The sequence below is a fragment of the Aspergillus pseudodeflectus genome, assembly GCF_044049435.1.
Source record: "Aspergillus pseudodeflectus strain CBS 756.74 chromosome Unknown BJX68scaffold_27, whole genome shotgun sequence".
Taxonomy (NCBI): Eukaryota; Fungi; Ascomycota; class Eurotiomycetes; order Eurotiales; family Aspergillaceae; genus Aspergillus; species Aspergillus pseudodeflectus.
The window spans coordinates 235600-255930 of NW_027263803.1; the positions used below are offsets into that span (position 1 = coordinate 235600).

Below are 20331 nucleotides of genomic sequence, written 5' to 3' on the forward strand. Positions count from 1 at the left end.
CTGTTGGTTAGTCGAGGTATCAACGGAGGGGAGGTTGGGAAGCTCGGGGATATCATTATTCAACCTGAGTCAATCCTCCTTCATCCTCTTTCGATAATGATTCGTTCTTGCAATTTTCCCTCGGCTGGAAGCCAGCTTCCGAAGTATGGCCGAACCATAGATATGTTTCAAGCGGTTCGCTGCCGCACGAAACAAGGAATTCATCGTGCTCTAATATAAAAGGAGGGTCCTTCAACCTGACAATCATACATCGAGGAATGATGAATCGATAATCACTGAGGATGATAATCTGATCTGAAGTGGACCTATTTGCCTGGAGGCTGAACGCAAAGACAACAACTGAGCCGCGGAGTCGACTCGTACTATGGAGACGGTTCTCGTTATCAAAACTTTCCTGGGTTGGGATCGTGCTGTTTCTGGCCGACAAGGTCCTGAATCATTCATAGTACGCCCAGGTATTATCGATATTTGAGGTCTTTCGGAATATGGCTTCTAGGCTGTTGAGCGGCATCCCCAAATGAGGCTCAACACCTCTCCAATTTGCAAACACGCCACGATGGCCCTGGAGGAACGGCTGACTGCTCCAGAAACTGGTGGCGGGGGTAATCTATCCTCCTGCTGGTCGTAAAGCGTCCGGAAGTGCACACTATCCCAGGCGATAGATCATACGTATCTCTATCAATCTTGAAAACTCCGACTTGAAGAGAAATCTAGAGATCGTGTGGCTTGGAGCTTGCGGGCGGATTCGCCGTTCGTCTCCAAATTCCAATGGACTGGTCCCTGTCTTAGCTCCACGTGTTCAGCAGCCTTTAAGCCACGCAGACCAGGTTCAGAAAGAAGATTGGTTATCTTGACGACTTCTCTTGACGTTCCAATGGGGATAGATTCTGATGGTGTCTTTCCTCCATTTTCCCATGGCTCTCGACTTGTTTCTTTGGGAGTGTCATCGATTCTTCGGCCTTCAAGTTGAGATTATCGACACACTGTCATGGCACGCTTGATCAGTCAGACGTGAATCAGGTAATCTTGCCGAAGTTAACTGATAACCAGCCCGCAGGATTATGGTCAAGAGAAAGCTGTGATCCTTCGTGAAATTGCGGGGTAACGTTGCCAACTCATGTTGGAGGCAATGAAGCGGGAGGAATTGATATTGTCTGCTTCGTAACATTATGATATTTGAGGTTAGGATGTTGAGGCCCAGACTCATCCATGACGCCTCGCTATTTTAACCACGAACCTGAAGATCGTCACCCGTACGGTCAGGTCGAAAGGAGGTTGCAGGTTTGACTTGAAGTCGAGGAAACTTGAGGAACAACCTTGAAACCATGCAGCGTAACGGTATTACTTTATTTACCATACTCGTCCAATAAATGCCACTTTGTGCGTATTACCAAGACCCGCAAAAGGACAGATACGGATACAGGTGGACTTTGAGTTTCCGATCGACTTCAAAGTTATGATGTTTTTTGATGCGGAGAGGCCACATCAACGACAACTCGCAATCTTCACAACTGCAGCTTATGCATGATGACCCATTGAGCACCTTTTGCTTGCGCGTATTTCTCGAGATAGCATGGACCCCTCGTACAAATCCCGCAAAGAGGCGTTTGTCTCAAATCTGGCCGGAGGAAGCGTCCTGGAAATCAATGCAGTAACTCTCGTGGCCCCCGTTAGTAACGTCTTTTCTGATATATCCAATCTCTTGCAATGCTAATGGAAGACTTGTAACACCACAGGCTTCTGTTTTTCTGTGGTCCGTGCTGCAATCCCGACTTTCGTTCTTCACACCCTATAACCCTGCGGCGCTCATCACCGACTTTCTGCTCAACGTCTCAGCGATCCTCTTTGCCACGACCCTCTATTCCTCAGCCCCATGGCTCCTAAACATCCTTCTGATATCTCCGGCTTTTCTCATCCTGTTGAATTCACGGCCTCGACGAACCCAGCAGAAAGCAAAGCCGCCGCAAACAGCCGCCGCACAACATGGGCCAGTCACTCCACAACCCTTACCCATCCACCCTTTTCTCACCACATATCGTGGGGCCATGATGATAATCACCTGCATTGCAATTCTCGCAGTAGACTTCCATGTGTTTCCTCGTCGGTTTGCCAAGGCTGAAAACTGGGGTACATCCCTGATGGATTTGGGCGTTGGATCATTTGTGTTCTCAGGAGGAGTGGTGTCCGCGCGCGCTCTTGTCAAAGACCAGGAACACGGCGCGGCGTCGAAGAAGACCTTGCTACAGAGGTTTGCCTCGTCGATGCGGCACTCGATTCCGCTTCTCGTGTTGGGTCTGATCCGGCTCTACAGCGTCAAGAACCTTGAATACGCGGAACACGTCACAGAGTATGGTGTTCACTGGAACTTCTTCTTTACACTGGGCCTCCTACCACCGTTTGTGGAAATTTTTGAAGTTCTGGCTAGACTTATTCCGTCCTATGAGGTCCTTTCTCTCGCAGTCGCGGTACTATATCAGGTTGCGCTTGAATCCACCGATTTGAAGGGCTATATTCTTGTGTCACCCCGGGGGCCTGATCTGCTCTCCAAGAACCGCGAGGGAGTCTTCTCATTTCTGGGCTACCTGGCAATATTCCTTGCAGGCCGTGCTACTGGGATTCGAATCATGTCAAGGGGAGCTTCCTCTATGACCCCACAGCAGGCAAAAAAACGAGTGCTTATCAATTTGGGAGCACAAGCACTAGGGTGCACAACACTCTTTGCTCTAAACTCTATGTATTTCTTTGGCTATGGCGCCAATATTCCAGTCTCCCGACGTCTCGCGAATATGCCATATGTCCTGTGGGTCGCTGCCTTCAACAACGCCCAGCTTTTTCTTTTCTGCCTCATCGAAACGCTCCTCTTCCCTGCTGGTAATCAAACGCCCGCAGTGAGAACTGATTCTGAAGCGGAACGGACAGCCTTTGCGACAAGCCGCATCCTTAAAGCGTTCAATCGTGGCGGGCTCGCCGTATTCTTACTCGCCAATCTCCTCACTGGAGCTGTCAATCTGACTGTGCCGACCCTTGATGTCAACAACGCTCAGGCCATGGTCATACTCATTGGGTATGCCGCCGTCATCACCGGGATTGCATTGGGGCTTGACAAAGCTAATATAAAGTTGTCGCTTTGAGAGGCCAGTCATGCCTGTACTATACTAGACCTCGGTAGCTTCCAGACAGAAAGATTTCTTCGACAGTTCGTCTCAGCTAAGAAGTAGATTATCCATGTACCCAAATAGGACAAATATGACGCTGTCGGCGAGTTAGTAGCTGTGACTGCTGAGTGATGAAGGTGATGGGCCGATCGACTCGGCGCAATCACATGCAAGTGCCAGAAGCTTATATATTTGGAGCTCCAGCTCCAGCTTACGAGCCACGACTCCACCCAACCTTCGACTTTCCAGAGTTTCCATCCACTCGTAACACCAACAACTCGACATGTCGTCTGGAATCGGAGAACAGCCGTTTATTAGCTATCCAGAGATTCGTCAAGGCCCTGCTGTGCCCTACAAGAATGAGGACCAGTCGATCCCTGTCTTTCGAGGTACCCCTCTGGTGATTGGAGCTTCACTGTAAGGAATTGCGCATAACTTTACTGAAATAGTCTAACATGACTTTTCCCGCCGCAGGATTTCAAATGTCGGTTTCGTCCAGAGCTACTTCTGGCGCAATGCAGGTTTTGACGTCGTCCGCCATATCCCCAGCCTTGACCAATATCCCGCCCGCTACGATCCGACCGTGATCCCTGTTCACCACGGTACAACGACTGCTTCGCAGGATCTTCCTGCTCCGACTACAAGGAGATCAGGCGACAATGGCTACTACACCTCTGCCGATTACCACGCCTTATACACCTCCGGTGAATTGACACCAACTGCGGTCGTTGATGCAATCCTCCCCGTCGTCCGTCGCGATACCAACCCTCCCGGCAAGCACTCCATTGCATTCCTGGAATGCGCGGTTGAAAAGGCGCGCGCTGCAGCCGAAGAGTCTACGCAAAGATATAAAAATGGCCAGCCACTAGGACCCTTGGACGGGATCCCAGTCACAGTAAAGGACGAAGTGCACATGGAAGGGTACCGGCGGACACTGGGGACGAAGATGGATTTCACAGGAGATTTCGCTGGATCGACCTCCTGGTGTGTCAAGAAATGGGAAGAAGCAGGCGCGATTGTAATCGCCAAGTCCACAATGCATGAACTAGGATTGGGTAAGCATCACAGCCTGCATGCATGCATGCATGTATGCATGTTCTAGAAAAGCTGGCTGACCCGTGAACTTCGGCAGATACAACAAACAACAATCCCAACTTCGGCACCCCAAAGAACCCACATAATCCCAATTACTACACTGGCGGCTCGTCCGGCGGCTCCGCCTACGCCGTCGGTGCAGGTATAGTCCCCATTGCCCTCGGCGCAGACGGCGGAGGCTCAATCCGTATCCCCTCTTCTTTCTGCGGCGTCTGGGGCCTAAAACCCTCCCACAGCCGAGTCAGCGGCTTCCCGACTGCTGGTCTTGCAACCACAGTCGGAGTCCTAGGGCCCATCGCCTCGAGCATCGACGACCTAGCCCTTGCCTACAGAATCATGGCAACGCCTGCAAGTGCCTCTGACGACTCCAAATCCAGCTCCTTCCCACACCCACTCATCGAACTCAATTCGGTACCCCCCGAATCCCGGCCCAAGAACAAAACTATCGGCATCATGCGCGACTGGCTCGACCGCGCCGAACCCGCCGTCCGCGCCGTCTTCGACAGAGCCCTCGACTACTACCGCACGCAAAAGAACTACACCATCGTGGACACTACAATCCCATACATCCCCGAAGGTGCCCGCGCACACGTTCTAACCATCATGGCCGAGATCGCATCGGGCCTCTCGCCTTCACAGATCTCCAAGCTCACTGCGCCAAACAAAGTTCTCGTCTCAATGGGCATGCACCAGATCTCCAGCCAGGAGTTCCTCGCCGCCCAGCGTGTCCGTGGGCTACTCATGTCGCATCTCGGTTACCTGTTCCAGAAACACCCGGGCCTCCTCATCTTCACCCCCACGACGCCGATTCCCGGGTGGAAGATCTCGGGCGGTGATGCGGATCTCGTCCGTGGTGTCTCGGACGGAAAGTCGTCTGTCCGCAATATGGAGTATGTCTGGTTGGCGAACTTTACGGGTTGCCCAGCCATCAATTGCCCTGCAGGATACGCGGAGGATAATGGGCACCGTGTGCCTATCGGTATCATGGCAATGGGCGAGTGGGGATCAGAGGAGGATCTGATTGCTTTTGCGAGAGATGGGGAGGGAATCCTAAATCTTCCAGAGAATAAGGGTCCCGTGACAGAGTCTGGGGAACAGGCGACGGGTCTGACAATCCCACGTGGTGCGGATTCTTTGTGGGAGGATGTTGTTGGGAATGCCAAAGCAGCATCCAGTTCGTGAGAAGAGTCGAAAAAAATCTATATATACCATTCGCATGTTTGACGCCAAAGGGCGGGAGGAGTGGTCAAGTGTGTAGTCACAAAACTGCAAAATCACGCAGTCGTTGGTTTGAAACTAGCTCTCACCTACAACACTCACAAGCTTGATACATGGTTGTTAGCAGATAGCTTGGCTATCTCTCTCTACGGAAGCTCGACCACTTGTGTTTAAGAGGGATGGATTAAACTTTGCCCTCTTTGGTGGCTTTACCTTTGCTTCTATAGAAGCTTGACCTAATCCCAAGCTAACTCTGCCCATTGGAGTCTAATCTTCTGCCCACATGCTGGGACAATCAAGAGAATGGGCTTAGGCCCAAGCGCTCGTACGTAATGTTCCCTTTATACTGTACAGAGACTTCTAAAGGATCCGAGGAAGGAATGACACTGATGAAGTGACTCTATAATTGATGCAACAAGGTAAGAGATGCTTACAGAGGTACAGAGGCCCCGTAGCGAGAAGCGGTTCTTATGGACGTTGTTTCTTCCTCAACACATCTCCCCTAAACTATTCATGACATGGAGTTAAATGATGGCCGTAGGCCCACTAGAGACGTATCAGGTTTGTATGGTGATGGTCAAGGTAGAAAGAGGAGACACCGTGATGACCCCCTTCTACCCTGACTACTTAGATACCCCCTGCCACCTTCCTAAGAGGGCAACTAGCAAGAATCTACCCCTAATATAGTAAGGATCTTGCACGACGAGAAGTCTTCAAAGTAGAGAATATTGAGCTAATCCCTCACCGCAGTGAGGATATCGAGGTTATGGAGGTTCTTAAGCGCGGGGTATCAATCAAGAGGTCTATCTGAATGGAGTGTTGATGATAGTTTAAGTAGAGGATTCAGAGAGGGTTGGTGAGAGGTTAAGTGAAGGTCTAGATAGTAGCTGTAGACGTGTAGAAAGGCTTGTGGGGGTGGGTGGTTTGCGAGGTGGAGGTCAAATCAGGGTCACCAGTTTGTAAAAGAGTTTTAAAGGATTGGAGAAAGTAATACTAATGAAGTGCTCTGTAAATAAAACATACAAAATGCATTGCATTGTAAGTCTATCATAACGTCATAGGTGAGCGCCTGCTGAAAGTGCCATCAGCGCTGCGTTTCTATTATATACCACTATAATAATACACCTGAAACTTCAGGCATGCGTTTCCAGTTATTCAAAATGAATGCTTGCGCCCCGTTTGGGAATGTAGAACGAACAACCGAGCTTGGCCTTCTGGCCCAGATGCCTCAGCTCTCGCAGGATGGTCTCGCCCGGGTGGGGCGAATCGGTCATATCGTCCTTCACGTGGATGATATAAATCTGGAGACCTGAGAGTGGCATATCTGATGAATCGCGGTTCGTATCTTGAGTAGAGCTCGCATGGCTTTGACGAGACGCAATGAGTGGGATAGACTCGGATGTATCTGAGGAACCCCTGGATTTACCAGAGGGCGTGATTCGTTTCGATTTGGGAGCAGGCGATTCTAGACTCTGCGAAATGCGGCTAATCCGGCGTTTGCGCTTCCCGTCCTTTGCTTCATCCTCCAATACTGTCACTAGTTCTGCCAAAACGCCCAGCTCCGCAATCAAGTGTCGTGGGCACAGGTGGCCAAAGAGGTAAGCATCCTCTGTGCTGTCACTGTAGGAACATTCGATGAAAATCGCGCGCAGGTTGCCAGAAATGACTTTCGGCGCTGCTGCTTGCCATACCCTTTTGTTGTGTCCAGCCTGCGAGATTGCATCAGATTCAACGTCACCAAAGACGATGATTTCGACTCCAGTATTCTTCTCGCGAATGAAGAAAGCAGAGCTCTCAACGGTTGTCTCTGATATTCTCGACGCCGACCTTGACTGTTCTTCAAGGATTGGTTCTCGTATATCAGTGCCCATCTTCGATGTGCCATGGCTGACTCTGAAACACCGAGTTAGTAAGTCCTCGGCGACCTGTACATAGAGCCGGTCATCGCCACGACCCATACTAGCAGAACCTCCTTCAGTCAGGCGCTGATAGGTGATAAGGCCAGCTCCGTCATCCTCGTCGGAGAGATTTGGAAAGATGACATCGTTGAAAACGTGTGCTTTGAGGGCTTCAACCACGGAGGGCAATGCGGCAACTGTTTTTGGGTTACAGTGCGCACCCAGAACCGGAGAGTTGATGGCTAGGGCTGATATGTGATCAAGATGAGGGTGTGAAACCATCACCGTGCGAACAAGCCTCCGGAAGATGAATACTGCGTTGGCCTTGGTTGACTGAAATTCCCTGGTTAATCCTGTAAATGGTCCAGTTGTAAAACGAGTAAACTCGTCCACTTCATTCCACGTATCCAGAATTTCGATGACAGATGAAAGAAGGATTCCTGCATCAACTGCGATCATCGTATTCAGTGACCAGCCAGGAGTTCGAGATCGTACAAGGATACTAGAAACCCAATCCTCGCGGGGCCCTCCTCCTGCGCCCTAAATCATTATCAGCAAAATTTGTCCACCAAGAAGAGAGAAGAGGCAGTGAGATGAAAGTGGGGAGAAAGTGGGAGGAAAGTGGGCGGAAAGGAGGAGGAAAGTAGTAGGAAAACGAGGGTAAGAGAAATCTAGAAGCAAGAGGTATAAAAGTATAAAAGTAAAAGATATAAGGGTAAGAGAAAAGTGGGAGAAAGAGGAAAGTGAGAGAGACATGGGAGTAAGAAGGAGATAGGAATCAGAGAAGAGGGAGTAATAGAAAGCAGAGATAAAAGAGACAAGTTGCTTAAGAGAGCAGAGGATCAAGATCACAGGGTCGCGTTAAGAGAGCAACTGCATCATCAAGGAGAAAAGAGCCCCTCACCAGTACTATGATGTGCATCCCGTGTCTGTTCTGGGGTATAAAAGAGTGCGGCACCTCAAATGAACTGTTTGTTCCCTTACTGCCGCTGGTATCAGGCTCGCTGACCTGACCCGCAGGTGCTGCACTGTCATCTCTTCGACTGGGACCGGGTGCGTCGGTCGCTGGACTGGGGCTTGCCGTACTTTCAGCTGGCTGATTGACCGCCGCGAAGGACCCTGAATTCTTGCGACGGGCCGCCTTTGCAGCGGTCGTCGCCGTGCTGGTTTTCCTGGGCATAACTGCTGACCGGAGCTGTTCCTGCCAGAAGATCGTGCTTTATTTGGCAGCCGATCGCGGTACCTGCAGCGATCACCTAGGGCACAGGAAGCCGATCGCGGGTTGGGGGAGGGTCTCTTCCCCGGACCTAAGTATGCAGCGTGTGCTCGAGTGCTGGGACCGGATCTGAAACCGATGCGCTTCGCCGACGCCGAGTGGAGCGCAGAATCGGAAAATGAGCCGAGCTAAAAGAAAACCGGGGATGTAAAATGTCTGAGAAACAATGCTTGGACATACAGAGAAGTTGAGAGTGCTCGAGAGAAAGGGAAAAGAGTGACGAGAGAGCGAAGGGGCGAAGGCTGGTAACTGGTAACGCCCCGCGCCTTCTAGTTCTGGATCGACTTCAGCTCTCCAGCCATGCGCTTTGAATGAAGATCTACATAGCGAGCCCTGCCCCGATAGCCCTACTATGTAACTTACGTATACCCAACAGTGTCATCATGACGCTCCACAAGAGAATTCAGGCATGACGGGTGCCTTGGAAGAAGATATCTAGCAGATACCTGCTGAATCAGCTAAACCACATGCAAGAACCTCCTGAATGTGCAGATAGTGGCCTGGCAACAGACGGTCCGTGTGGCTGGTGGATAGCGGGAAAGAACGCGAGGGATGAGATATAATTGAAAACCATCGAGTAGATGAACCGGTGGTAGTAAAGCAAAAGAGAAATAAACGCCGTGGAGCCCTGATAAGAGACCGGGGTGAGTTCGTAAGATACATGAGTCGTTCCGTTACCCCCCTCCTAGACACCAAGGGCGCAATGAGCCCAAAAGGATGAAACCGCAAGAACAAAGATAACCTGTCCGTATACATGTAAAGCAGCCGCCCTAATTGGAATGTAACCTATAAAATAATATTCAACCAGCAGAGTCCCGCCCGTCGAAACGCCAGTTTAAAGCCCGCTAAAAAAAATCAAACAACTTCTGTTGGCCAGTGGCCAAATACAGAGAACCAATCTCAAACAAAGAGGGATATCATTGGCGTTAATGCGTGGGAGAGCTGCTGCGGTCATTGCCGACCGCAGCGTCGTAGCTAGGAATGGGGGGATGATCCTCGCGTGAGAGATCGTGACTTGTCCTTGGACTTCCGTCGGGGCTGGAGTATTCTGGCGGTGGGCCTTGCTCCAGGTCATCCGGATTAATCAAAGGAACCTGCTCAGGGTTGCCATTCCGGCTGGATCCTTCTCCAGCATCCTCGTGTGAGGGTATATGGGAAAGCGGAGCGAGGGAGATATCAGTTGGGGACCGAACAGGACCGGGGCTCGCGGATGGCGGTATTCGAATCGTCGAGTTTGTTTGTGCATAACTAGGGTCTTGGTAATGCCGGTGCGAGCCATGGGCGGCGCTTTCTCGGCCAGACTCTAAGAGGATGCTGCCTTGTTCGCTTCCATACGGCGGAGGAGGCGCCAGGCTACCTGTCATCGGTGCTAGGCCCCATTTTTTGACATTGGCCTCGATGAACACAAATCCCATCTGCCCAAAATTCACGTGCACAGTGCAAGGCCCGTTCGCCCCGATTGTAGGGAAGAAATTCTGGGACTTTTGGCCATGAAGCACATCTTCCAGTTTCTTGCCGTTCCGCGTAAAGAATATAGTGCCTGAGCGAGGTCGGTAGCCCACGCCCACAACATCACCTTGTGTAAGCGGAGGCCCATATGGGAATGAGACGAATGGTTGATTGTACCTTCGGTAGCCCGTGGATTCGTAGGCAACTGACGCTTTGTGGTATCCTAAAGAGTGTTAGACAAGGCAGAGAAGATCATGCGCTGGCTCAAACTCACCAGGTAACCTGAACAACGGGTATGGTTTCGTAGACATGCCGATGCCTATAAGCGTGCTCTCTGGTTTGTCGTATATCTTTGCTTCCCAGTAATAGACGTCGTTTTGCTTGGGGACTGGTAGATTTGTTTGGACACTGCATATTGAGTCGTAAAACTCAATCTCGGTTCGACCTTCAACGAAACAATTGGCAATTTCGAGTTCTGGCTGAAACTCCCACGCTGATACTCCTTTTTCTTGTATTGCGAGAAACTGCGACAGCGAAATGTCGGTTTGCACCGATTCGGGCGGATAGGCTTCCACGAATGCTGCAAGATATTAGTCAAGAAGCCAAAATGCCTGTCATGATAAACTCACCTTTCGCTCTCAGATACTCTGATCGCGACAAGTCATCCATAACCTCCAATGCATCGGCCTCTTCGCGCAAAAACGCCTGTTCATCGTCGAACTCGCCGGGCCGACCCATACGATCCAACAAAATCCTACCACGTTGCGTGTATTTGAAGAAGAAAAAAGCCGCGAGGATCAACACTGCAACCGCTGCTGAGCCAAAGGCAGATAATACACCAATCAATATGCCCTTCCCCGTCGACGTCGACGGGTTGCCACTGACACTTATCCGACCGCCATTCGCCCGTTCCCACGACATCGAAGAGAAAGCACGTTCAGGGCTTGATGCGACATGTTGCGGGTCGACTGGAGATGGGGTATCAACGGCGGTGGGAAAAGTCGGAGGAATGGTCCTGATGGATGTTGCGAGGGTCGAGGGAGCATCCCAGATAGCACCGGGCGCCGATGCCTCAGATCCCCGCATCGTTCATTGACCGAATGAGACCTTGCGTCGATAAGACTCCAAATGTATTAATGGCGTAGCGTGGATACTCGCAAGTACAATAGGCAATGCAGACAGGTCGGACTCGATGAAACAGAGGCGTGGAGGCGTGGAAGTGGATGGAGGAAATGACGATAGCAAGAGCAGGCTGGGAGGATGGATCGACACCCGATGGGCAAAGGGCGGACCTGAGAGCGTCAGTGGCCGGAACTTGGCGGGGGCGATGTTAAAAATGGATCGCCAGCGGCCAACGACGTTTCCGGGCGCTGCCTTCAAAGGTTTGCGACTGATAGGAAGTATAATTTGCCTGTTGGTCCTTTAGAGACAATTAAGCGCCTGCAAGACAGGATGGTCAGGAGGTGCGGACGACCCTTTACTCTTGTTTGGCAGATTCCAGTTACGGAGTACTTACTGAGTACTGTCAACTCAACGACTTGGGCGGCGTGCTAGCGCCCCGTCCAAGAGCGTCATGCCAGATGGGATCCATCAACCATCCTCTTTGTTGTTATCCTTTACTTCGGCCACTTTTGCGCCTTATCTTCTCGCCAACATCTGTCGTAAATTCTTACATCTTGTGTCCTTAGAATGTGTGCCTCCGATCAGTCAGAGGTTGTGATATCTCCGGATGACACCTGCGACATTCGTATCACAGTGCTGACAGAGGAGTGCGACAAGTACCCAGGTACGCTTCAAAAGCATACCCCTTTGCCCCTTTCATCGTTCCCACAGACGCTATTCCCGACACTATATCTCCTGCTAACAAAATATGGGACAGCAAAGCAGCACGCGCGCAGAGTGGCTGCAAAACTAGGAGCTAGTAATGGCCTCATCTATCTCGCCGGCAAGGCGACCAGAAACTGGGGCGACTCAGATCAACAACGTCCTTTCCGACAAAGACGGTATTTCTACTACGTGAGCGGCGTGGACGAGGCGGACTGCCACTTGACATACGATATTCGCAACGACGTCTTGACCCTCTATGTTCCGAAAATCAGCCTGCGGGAAGCGATATATATGGGGCCGACGCTAAGCGTGGATGAGGCACAACAGCGTTACGATATAGATTGCGCACGCTACTACGACACTATACAACGTGACTTGGCGGAATGGATCGATCGCTATAACCAAGATGCTCCAATCTACATCTTACACGACACTCAAGCACCCGATATCCCTTTGAACGACCTCAGATTGGACGAAAAGTCATTGTTGCCTGCGATGGATGCTGCGAGAGAAGTCAAGGACGAGTATGAGATCCGAATGATACGCGAAGCCAACAGGATTTCAGGACTAGCGCACCGAAAGGTTCTTGAGAACATACACCGCATGTCTAACGAAGGAGAGATAGAGGGTCTATTTCTGGATGTTTGCGTGTCGCATGGGGCCAAGAATCAGGCGTATGGCATAATCGCCGGATCAGGACCCAATGCCGCCGTTCTTCACTACATGAAGAACAACGAGCCTCTCAGAGGAAGGCAGCTTGTCTGCATCGATGCAGGCGCAGAATGGAACTGCTATGCTAGTGATGTCACTCGAACAATCCCTCTTGGACGAGATTGGCCCAGTGAGCATGCAAAAGATATCTATGCCATCGTAGAGGAGATGCAGGAAGAATGTATCAGACGTGTCAGGCAGGGGGTGCGATACCGGGAGTTGAACGAGCTTGCACATGTCATCGCCATCAAAGGACTGCAGAGACTTGGAATCCTCAACGACGGAAGCGTAGATGAAATTCGCCAATCCGGAGCATCAGCGGTTTTCTTCCCTCATGGACTTGGCCATCATGTAGGACTGGAGGTCCATGACGTGTCGGCGCAGCCGATAACTGCTTCTGACCAGGCCGATGGGCATCGCTATCGCGAGTTTGTACCGACAATGAGCACGCCGCTACTTCAGGAAGGTATGGTGATTACCATTGAGCCAGGGATTTACTTCAACAGGCTTGCTTTGGAGAACGCTCGGACACTGTCGTTATCAAAGTACATCAACTTTGACAAGGCTGAGCAGTACCTTCCTGTTGGTGGTGTACGCATTGAAGACGACCTCTTGGTTACGCGCACGGGCTATGAGAATTTGACTACAGCGCCAAAAGGCCAGGAGATGCTTGAAATCATTCGCCGTTGTGGAAATTAACGGACTGATATCCCATTTCAGCAGGTGTTTCATGTCGAGTTCTTGCAGAATCCATTGGCGGCTTGAAGATCTTATTTGGAGATCATAATGACTTTGTGCGAGCATCATCTCGAATCCTGTGTTTTAGCTATACCCAAGCATATAGAGCCAGCTCAACCGACACTTTCTGCTCCAAGCTGACTGACTGTAGGATTTTTATAGAGCTTGGAGCTCTCACTTTCAACTTTCAAGCTGTCACACCCAGCCACTTGCAAGCTGTAGGCTGAGCTGTTACACACGTGGCGCGTACCTACAGGATGTCAGGAAGTCATACAGAAAAACAAAAGACATAGTGCTCCATAATCAGGCCACTATTTTTTTTTTTGCTTCATAACGTCGCTTCCCAGAACCCAAAACCAAGTATCCCTTACAAAGTGAAATCAGAATTTTCCTCCCTTGCAGCCGTGAATCATCCCACTGTAATCGTCACCAGACCTCGACATGCGATGCGCTGCCAAGGGGGTATGCTTCCATATTGAGTAACTCGCGTCATCGGCACCGGATCTTTCAGGAACTGCTCGCCTTACAAAGAGCCTACTAAGTACCTTGGCCGACCGCGTGAATAATCATTCTCTCTAAGCAGCAGGAGTACGTAGTCAGCCATCGAAAGATGGGGAACAGAGGTATCCCGAGCCCGAAGGCTCCGGAACCAACCCGACAAACTCCGAATCGCAATTTTTCCCAGGGATGAGCCAATTTGGCACCATAGGAGACCCGGATTTAGGCACGCCTGCAGTCTAGCCCCGATGCAAGGACAAAAGAACCTTACGAAAGAAAAAAAAAAAAATGCAAGAGAGTGGGGACCCGGGAATCCGAGAATCGTGTGGATCTCTTTGGGAAGGGTTTTTTTCCTTGTGCTGCAGGTTCCGAAGTAGGAGCTCCCATCACCTGATTGGACTAGAGTGAGTCACACCATAACCAAGCAGCATTCTGCTATCCGTCATCGTGTCATACCAGGAGGTCTATATATGGAGCTTGAGTAGGCTCTTTTCATTGAATCTGATTTTCTCTCTTTCTTTCTACCTCATCTCGCCTTTCCATGGGGGTGATGGTCACTCCCCTCCTTGCTATCTAGGGTTCCTGGTCTACTTTCATCCTCACGCTTTGTTTTGGTCTATCTATACTCCTACCTATACGCCTCCGGACCCTAGAGAGAAAGCGAGGGAAGGGAGGAACAAAATCCTCAAAAAAGAATTCCAAAAGTTTTGCTTGCTCTTCATTCCCACCCTCATAGAATGGGACAAAGACATAATCGACGACGCACACGCCCACGATCTCGAAACCGCTCCGCCAATATACGCCCGGTTCCTCTCGATACCTTCTCAATCCCAGCCGACTTTTGCGCTGCATCTTGTCTATCCGATCTCGACTGCCTTGGAAATCGCCCCGCCTCGACCCGGCACTATAGGGGGTTGTCATGGCAGGACCGTGAGCACGCGCTGAAACCAGAGGCAGCCATGCTGGAGACCGAGCAGTATCGACTCTTTGGAGGCGAGCCCGGCGACGATGTCGGGCTCTGCTACCGCATGCTCGAGTACTTTGGCGGACTCGACTATATAGATCCGTGAGTATCCTCGAGAAGCCGTGCCGTGAAACATGTCCTGATCTCGTCGCGCTGCAGTTTACAGGACTTCAGGCCATTACCTGGGTGATTTTCGACTCGGATAAACCTGGCGGGCACCGACATCAGTTGTTTTGTCAGTGGTGGAATATACAACAAAAAAGAATCCGAAAGACGGTTCGATAAACGACTCGATCTTGAGCGTCATACTTCGCGAAAAACGCTCTCCTCACGCTGAAATCTTTTCGCGACATACTGGGGATCATCAACCTCCAGCCGCACAAGCACAAGTATACATGGAAACCCCAAGTCACCGACTTGTAGCAATGAAGATTCTCCAGAATCGGATTGGTCTATTCAGACTTGGCCAAGTGATACTTGGTTGGACGACGACATACCCTGACAGCCGAAGAAGCACCCTTGACTGCGCTCGCTTGACAGGTTGAGTTCGCGCTGCGGCGCTTGAATTCCCTTTGATCGAGGCTCAGCTTAAGAGGGCTTGTCTGGCTGTGTACTCGGTACCATCGCAAGGTATGAGTCACCACGCCTGTGACCATGACTCAGCAGAAAAGGACGAAGAGCAAGGAGGAAATCGGTCTGATGAGCCATATCATATATGAGATACGAGATCATGTATAGACAACGAATTTTTGTCCTTTCGGCAACATTTAGCGGGTCGATGCGACTGCAGCTCGACGTCGCTGACCAGATTTCTGCAACCGAAACTTAGCCGTTTTGAATTGTTTGACTTGAAAAATAGAATCAGAACCCTTCAAATGTTGCAAAGACCGTTCGCTTCGAACTTCGAATGCCCAGTAGCAATGCGCAGTAGCCATGTAGACTTGGAGAAAACCGAGTGGTAGAAACTTGGAAGTGTTTACCACGCCGATAACAAACACACGGGTTTCACCGCATTCACGGAGAAAAGCCGACTGCCAGCCGAACTTGTGTACGAAGAAAAATTGCTACGAGCACAGCTCACTATATCGACATGCAAGTAGCCCACACAAAAATAATGATAGAGAAAACGGTATATCACGCCCCCTCCACAGCCAAAGCGCATGGGGATCTAATCTGACGAAAAGATACCCTAGCCCAGCCATAAATTGTAAGGGAAAAAGAAGGACGCAGATTGTTCTCCAGAGCCGGGAACGGAAGGAAACCCACAGAGAATATAAAAATTCCTAGAAGAATAACCCTCAGCAAGCCGCCGTAGCGGAGCTCCAGTTGATTTACATGGTATGTAAACCTCTACTGATGATGAGGAGAAAAGAAAAAGAAGAGGAAGAGGCGAGGGAAAGCTGCGCTTTTGTAGTCGGCGCCGACGGGCCAGGCTAGGGTCGATCAGGCTTAGCGCTGATTAGGCCCCGGCTGTTTAAGTTTTTCCGCTTTAGCGTTTTACTCTTCTGGGACTCAATAAGGGCTTGGGGCTAATGTCCGGTTGGCGGTGGCAGAATAGGCGGCAGGAAGAAATCACATGAAAATAGTTGAGGGGCTAGACTGAATCAGGTTAGCGGGGAACAGTATTGACTTTCCCTCATTGAGCGTCAAGGGCAAAGGTGGCAGCGCAGTTCCCCCATGATGCAGCCATGCCGCGCACACGAGCTGTATCCTGATAAGCGATATATTCCCTGGCCCCCGGTCTCGGAGAACTAAGTTCTCACCCACAGAGCTTGTCCCGCGGGGGGAGGGCCTGTGACGAGGATTCATGAGATGGAGAACAAGCTCGAATGAAGAGGGGCGTTCTTGCCTCTCCAATCACAGGCAGGGAGGCACGAGACCACCACACCGTTAAGGCCAAGCTTGACGACATCGTCTCCTCTTTCTCTGACGTCCCCCCCTTCTTTCAAGACCACTCGCATACCCTCTCTACTCTTTTCTTTTTCTTCCCCCTTTTTCGCTTCGACCTTCTTACTACGGAGCGAACCCCCATCTTGACTGTTGACACTCGAGCATCAATTGCCGGTCGATTTGTGCTCCTCGAGAATTTCCGGCTGCCTAGTATTTTGCCTCCCGGTACCTGACCCAGGATTACCTACCGTGGTACATAATAGTAAGTGATCATGGTTTCCAACAGTGGCCTAAATTTTGTCTTTGCAGTCTGGTTGCTGACTGTGTTCTAGACTTTTAGGAATATATCTGGCATTCTCGCCCCTGCTTCCCCCGTATTTTCATTTCTCTGCGATAGACAAAATGGGTTCAATAAACGGATCGGCCGAGGTGCTTGCGCCTACTCCTCGATACATCGCCAAATCATACAACCATGCGGACTCGCAGGCCTCTGCCCTGAGGCTTGTGTTGACGTTGAACCCTCACTGGGAGGGCGGCGACAATAAGATTGAGTTTGTGCGATTCACAGACGGAATCACTAATACTGTACGTGATCAATCTTTACGAAGCGATAATATCGGCGGGCTAATATCCAGCAGCTGTTCAAAGCTATAAACCGCAAGCCGGGCTTGACAGAGGAGGAAATAGACAAGGAGGCAGTACTGATGAGAGCGTACGGTAATCATACAGAAATTCTCATAGACCGCGAAAGTATGCGAACCGCACATCAACCCCCTCCTGCCCAATGCGACATGTGCTAAGTAGAACTGGTCCATCTACAGGAGAAACGAACTCGCATGCTCTTCTCGCTAGATATGGCTTAGCCCCTCCCCTCCTGGCTCGCTTTAAAAACGGTCTGCTCTACCGGTTCATTCGTGGTCGCCCGGCTACCCATCAGGATCTGGTTACAGAGGGCGTTTGGCGTGGAGTTGCCCGCCGACTTGGAGAATGGCATGCCATCCTTCCCATCAAGGCCGCCGAGACATTACCTGCATCAAAACAGGAGACGTCGCTGCTAGACTCTGTAGAAGTGTCCGCGGACGGCCAACCGGTCAAGACAGACGACCTACAAGTGATTCAACCCAGGCAGCCGGGAGCCAATCTCTGGGCGGTGCTCCAGAAATGGATACTTGCCCTGCCTACAAGTACTGAAGCGCAGCGCCAGAGGCGTCGAAGTCTACAGACGGAGCTCGAGCGCGTCGTACGCGAGTTCGATAACGGGAAGGGATTAGGCGAGCATGGGGTAAGTCGTCTTCGAAATATTCGCCGGACATGGAAGGTATTAACCGAGAACAGTTGGTATTCGCTCATTGCGATCTCCTATCTGCAAATGTCATCATCCTCCCGCGCGAAGGGGCTGTTACCGCCGCCGACGAAACCGAAACGGTTAACTTTATCGACTACGAATACGCCACACCGTCGCCAGCCGCATTCGATATTGCAAACCACTTTGCCGAATGGGGTGGTTTCGACTGCGATTACAATATGATGCCGACGAAGTCGGTCCGCCGGCAATTCTTGAAGGAATACGTCCGCAGCTACAGCAAGCACCAGGGAATCCCAGAGTCATCCCAAGCAGAGATTGTGGAACAGTTGTGCGATGAGGTAGACCGATACCGCGGATTGCCTGGATTATACTGGTGCGTCAAGATATACCGGATCAGAATTTGGGTAATGCTAACTAGCGATACAGGGGAATTTGGGCACTGATTCAGGCACAAATCTCTCAGATTGACTTTGACTATGCCTCGTACGCAGAAACACGGCTGGGTGAGTATTATGCCTGGCGGGCTGAGACGGATGGGACTCGAGGAGACGGGAAACTACCCCTACGTGAGCGACGATGGGCGCAAGAGGTTTAGGACACAGGCAATAGACGGGTTGGATATTCAACAAAATCCTTACTGCATATGTACAACGAACGGTTCTTCAACAGCATGCAAGCATGTGTTTACTTAATTTAATCTATACACGTTATACCATTAGCCAGGTTTCTAACCAGGGTTCTTTGACTAAATACTATATAACAGGCTACAACCGATGCTGAACAGCAACCTCTTCTACCGACACCGTCACCCTCTTACTGTCAGCGGACACTACTGGGGAAGGGACATCAACTCCCAACCCTAAAGCCGCAACAACCCTCCTCCAACTCTCCATCCCTCTCTCCGCATGCTCACCAGGAACCCGCGGGTCCTTATCCGCACACGTTCTCGAGAACAACTCCAACGACACCCACCCGGTGAACCCAATGTCAAAAAACGCCTCCGCAATCCTCAACACAGGCAGATACCCGCCGCGATCCTCCTCGCACGGGAACAACCTCGCATTCCGCGACCAGTTCATCCGCGTCGGCTGACCGGCCACATGGAACGGGTGCGTTAAGTCCAGAGGCTTGGATAGTCTCTCTCCGTCAACGAGCTGGATGTAGAAGATCTTGCTTATATCAAGCTCGCCGGAGCGAGCCGAGTCTCGCAGTAACTGCAGGGACTTGGTGAGGTCTGCATCTGCTGTGGCCGTCTTCCCAGACGGATCCGCGGGATCCGCATAGATGCGGCCAGCGAGGTTGAACGTGTCAAGACACAAGCCGAAATTAGGCCTGTCGACGGCCCGGACAACGGCCCAGGCTGCTTCCCAGGTGTCGATGTGTGTAGACCAGCAGAGGGCCTCGTAGACGAAGCGGAAGCCCTGCTTGGCGCCGATGTCAGCGATGGCCTGGAGGTCCGAGACGATGAGGTTGAAGTCGCCTGATGTGCGCGGTTTCCCCGTCTCGGGATCCGCGGGGAGGAAGTTTGCGGGGATTTGGATGAGATCTGTGTTTAGGATGCGGGCGAGGTCGAACCAGAGGGGGAGTTTCTGGGTAAGGAGGGAGGAGGTCTGTGTGCGGTCGAGGAGCCCTTCGTAGAAGCCAAAGGGTTGCAGGCAGATGATGGTGAGGTTGAGGGATTTGCAGACGGAGGAGATGTGTGTGGCGGCTTTGAGGATGGAGTTTTGGAAGCGCAGTTGAGCAAAGTGCGTGAGGTCGTCGATGAAGAGCTCGATTCCTTCGAAGCCGTGCTGGGCGGCTACGCGGAGCTTGTCGTCTAGTGGGTGTAGGCCGGGACGGCCGAGGGACATGGTTGGGATACCGATCTTGTAGGCCATTTTGTCTTTGGATAATGATATGGTAGGTGGGAGAGGAAGAGGGAAGAAGAGGGTGAGGGGGGGTTATATCCCTGCAGAATGTTTGCTGTGGCTGATCGACTCCAGCTGAGGGTTGGAGGAAATGAGGATCGGATCGTATACGTCAGATTTTAGACAGTTTATTTGGCAATCAGCCAAGGCACGTATTATTGTTCGTTAGACAAAAGGCAATCTCGCTCGAGAATCAACATTTATACTTGGAGTCCTATCAACTTGGGACTTACTCTGATCGGGGTAAAACGATCTCCCACCGTTTACCCGGTAGCCGCCATGAAATACACCTGGCGTTTACAACTTGCTTTGCGAAAATCGGCAACAATTCAACCAGCAGAGCTGAAGCGCCTCACTGTCAACAGAATTATCTCGATGCAGGGGTTAGGTATCGTGTTG

The 20331-nt window shown here is 51.1% G+C and overlaps 8 protein-coding genes across 8 annotated transcripts; 5 read left to right on the top strand and 3 right to left on the bottom strand.

The window, feature by feature from the left end:
- The first annotated feature begins 1449 nt into the window (after positions 1 to 1449).
- On the top strand, positions 1450 to 3275 carry gwt1 (putative GPI anchor biosynthesis protein Gwt1). Its single transcript, XM_071035837.1, has 2 exons — positions 1450 to 1669; positions 1737 to 3275. The coding sequence occupies exons 1-2, from the start codon at positions 1574 to 1576 to the stop codon at positions 3129 to 3131; spliced, it is 1491 nt and encodes a 496-aa protein (XP_070898013.1). The 5' UTR covers positions 1450 to 1573; the 3' UTR covers positions 3132 to 3275.
- A 109-nt stretch (positions 3276 to 3384) lies between these two features.
- BJX68DRAFT_106536 (amidase) lies at positions 3385 to 5714 on the top strand. The gene is made up of 3 exons (XM_071035838.1): positions 3385 to 3572; positions 3630 to 4210; positions 4288 to 5714. Exons 1-3 carry the CDS (start codon positions 3439 to 3441, stop codon positions 5430 to 5432), a joined length of 1860 nt encoding a protein of 619 aa, XP_070898014.1. The 5' UTR covers positions 3385 to 3438; the 3' UTR covers positions 5433 to 5714.
- A 796-nt stretch (positions 5715 to 6510) lies between these two features.
- pdeA (3',5'-cyclic-nucleotide phosphodiesterase PDE1) lies at positions 6511 to 8811 on the bottom strand. The gene is made up of 2 exons (XM_071035840.1): positions 8271 to 8811; positions 6511 to 7906 (listed from the first exon to the last, which is right to left on the bottom strand). Exons 1-2 carry the CDS (start codon positions 8544 to 8546, stop codon positions 6620 to 6622), a joined length of 1563 nt encoding a protein of 520 aa, XP_070898015.1. The 5' UTR covers positions 8547 to 8811; the 3' UTR covers positions 6511 to 6619.
- A 672-nt stretch (positions 8812 to 9483) lies between these two features.
- BJX68DRAFT_106567 (SSH4 family protein) lies at positions 9484 to 11478 on the bottom strand. Its single transcript, XM_071035839.1, has 3 exons — positions 10721 to 11478; positions 10366 to 10671; positions 9484 to 10314 (listed from the first exon to the last, which is right to left on the bottom strand). Exons 1-3 carry the CDS (start codon positions 11175 to 11177, stop codon positions 9569 to 9571), a joined length of 1509 nt encoding a protein of 502 aa, XP_070898016.1. The 5' UTR covers positions 11178 to 11478; the 3' UTR covers positions 9484 to 9568.
- Positions 11479 to 11780: 302 nt separating this feature from the next.
- BJX68DRAFT_267894 (aminopeptidase P family protein) lies at positions 11781 to 13328 on the top strand (the record flags this gene model as incomplete). The annotated part of the gene is made up of 2 exons (XM_071045933.1): positions 11781 to 11877; positions 11971 to 13328. The coding sequence occupies 2 exons, from the start codon at positions 11781 to 11783 to the stop codon at positions 13326 to 13328; spliced, it is 1455 nt and encodes a 484-aa protein (XP_070898017.1).
- Positions 13329 to 14341: 1013 nt separating this feature from the next.
- Positions 14342 to 15712, top strand: BJX68DRAFT_239188 (uncharacterized protein). Its single transcript, XM_071040482.1, has 2 exons — positions 14342 to 14931; positions 14989 to 15712. The coding sequence occupies exons 1-2, from the start codon at positions 14603 to 14605 to the stop codon at positions 15017 to 15019; spliced, it is 360 nt and encodes a 119-aa protein (XP_070898018.1). The 5' UTR covers positions 14342 to 14602; the 3' UTR covers positions 15020 to 15712.
- Positions 15713 to 16377: 665 nt separating this feature from the next.
- Positions 16378 to 18735, top strand: BJX68DRAFT_239191 (putative ethanolamine kinase). The gene is made up of 6 exons (XM_071040483.1): positions 16378 to 16981; positions 17052 to 17304; positions 17358 to 17469; positions 17541 to 18001; positions 18055 to 18398; positions 18452 to 18735. Exons 2-6 carry the CDS (start codon positions 17122 to 17124, stop codon positions 18618 to 18620), a joined length of 1269 nt encoding a protein of 422 aa, XP_070898019.1. The 5' UTR covers positions 16378 to 16981; positions 17052 to 17121; the 3' UTR covers positions 18621 to 18735.
- BJX68DRAFT_239196 (sugar phosphate isomerase/epimerase family protein) lies at positions 18736 to 20096 on the bottom strand. Its single transcript, XM_071040484.1, has one exon. It carries the CDS (start codon positions 19900 to 19902, stop codon positions 18790 to 18792), a length of 1113 nt encoding a protein of 370 aa, XP_070898020.1. The 5' UTR covers positions 19903 to 20096; the 3' UTR covers positions 18736 to 18789.
- Between the last annotated feature and the right edge of the window lie 235 nt (positions 20097 to 20331).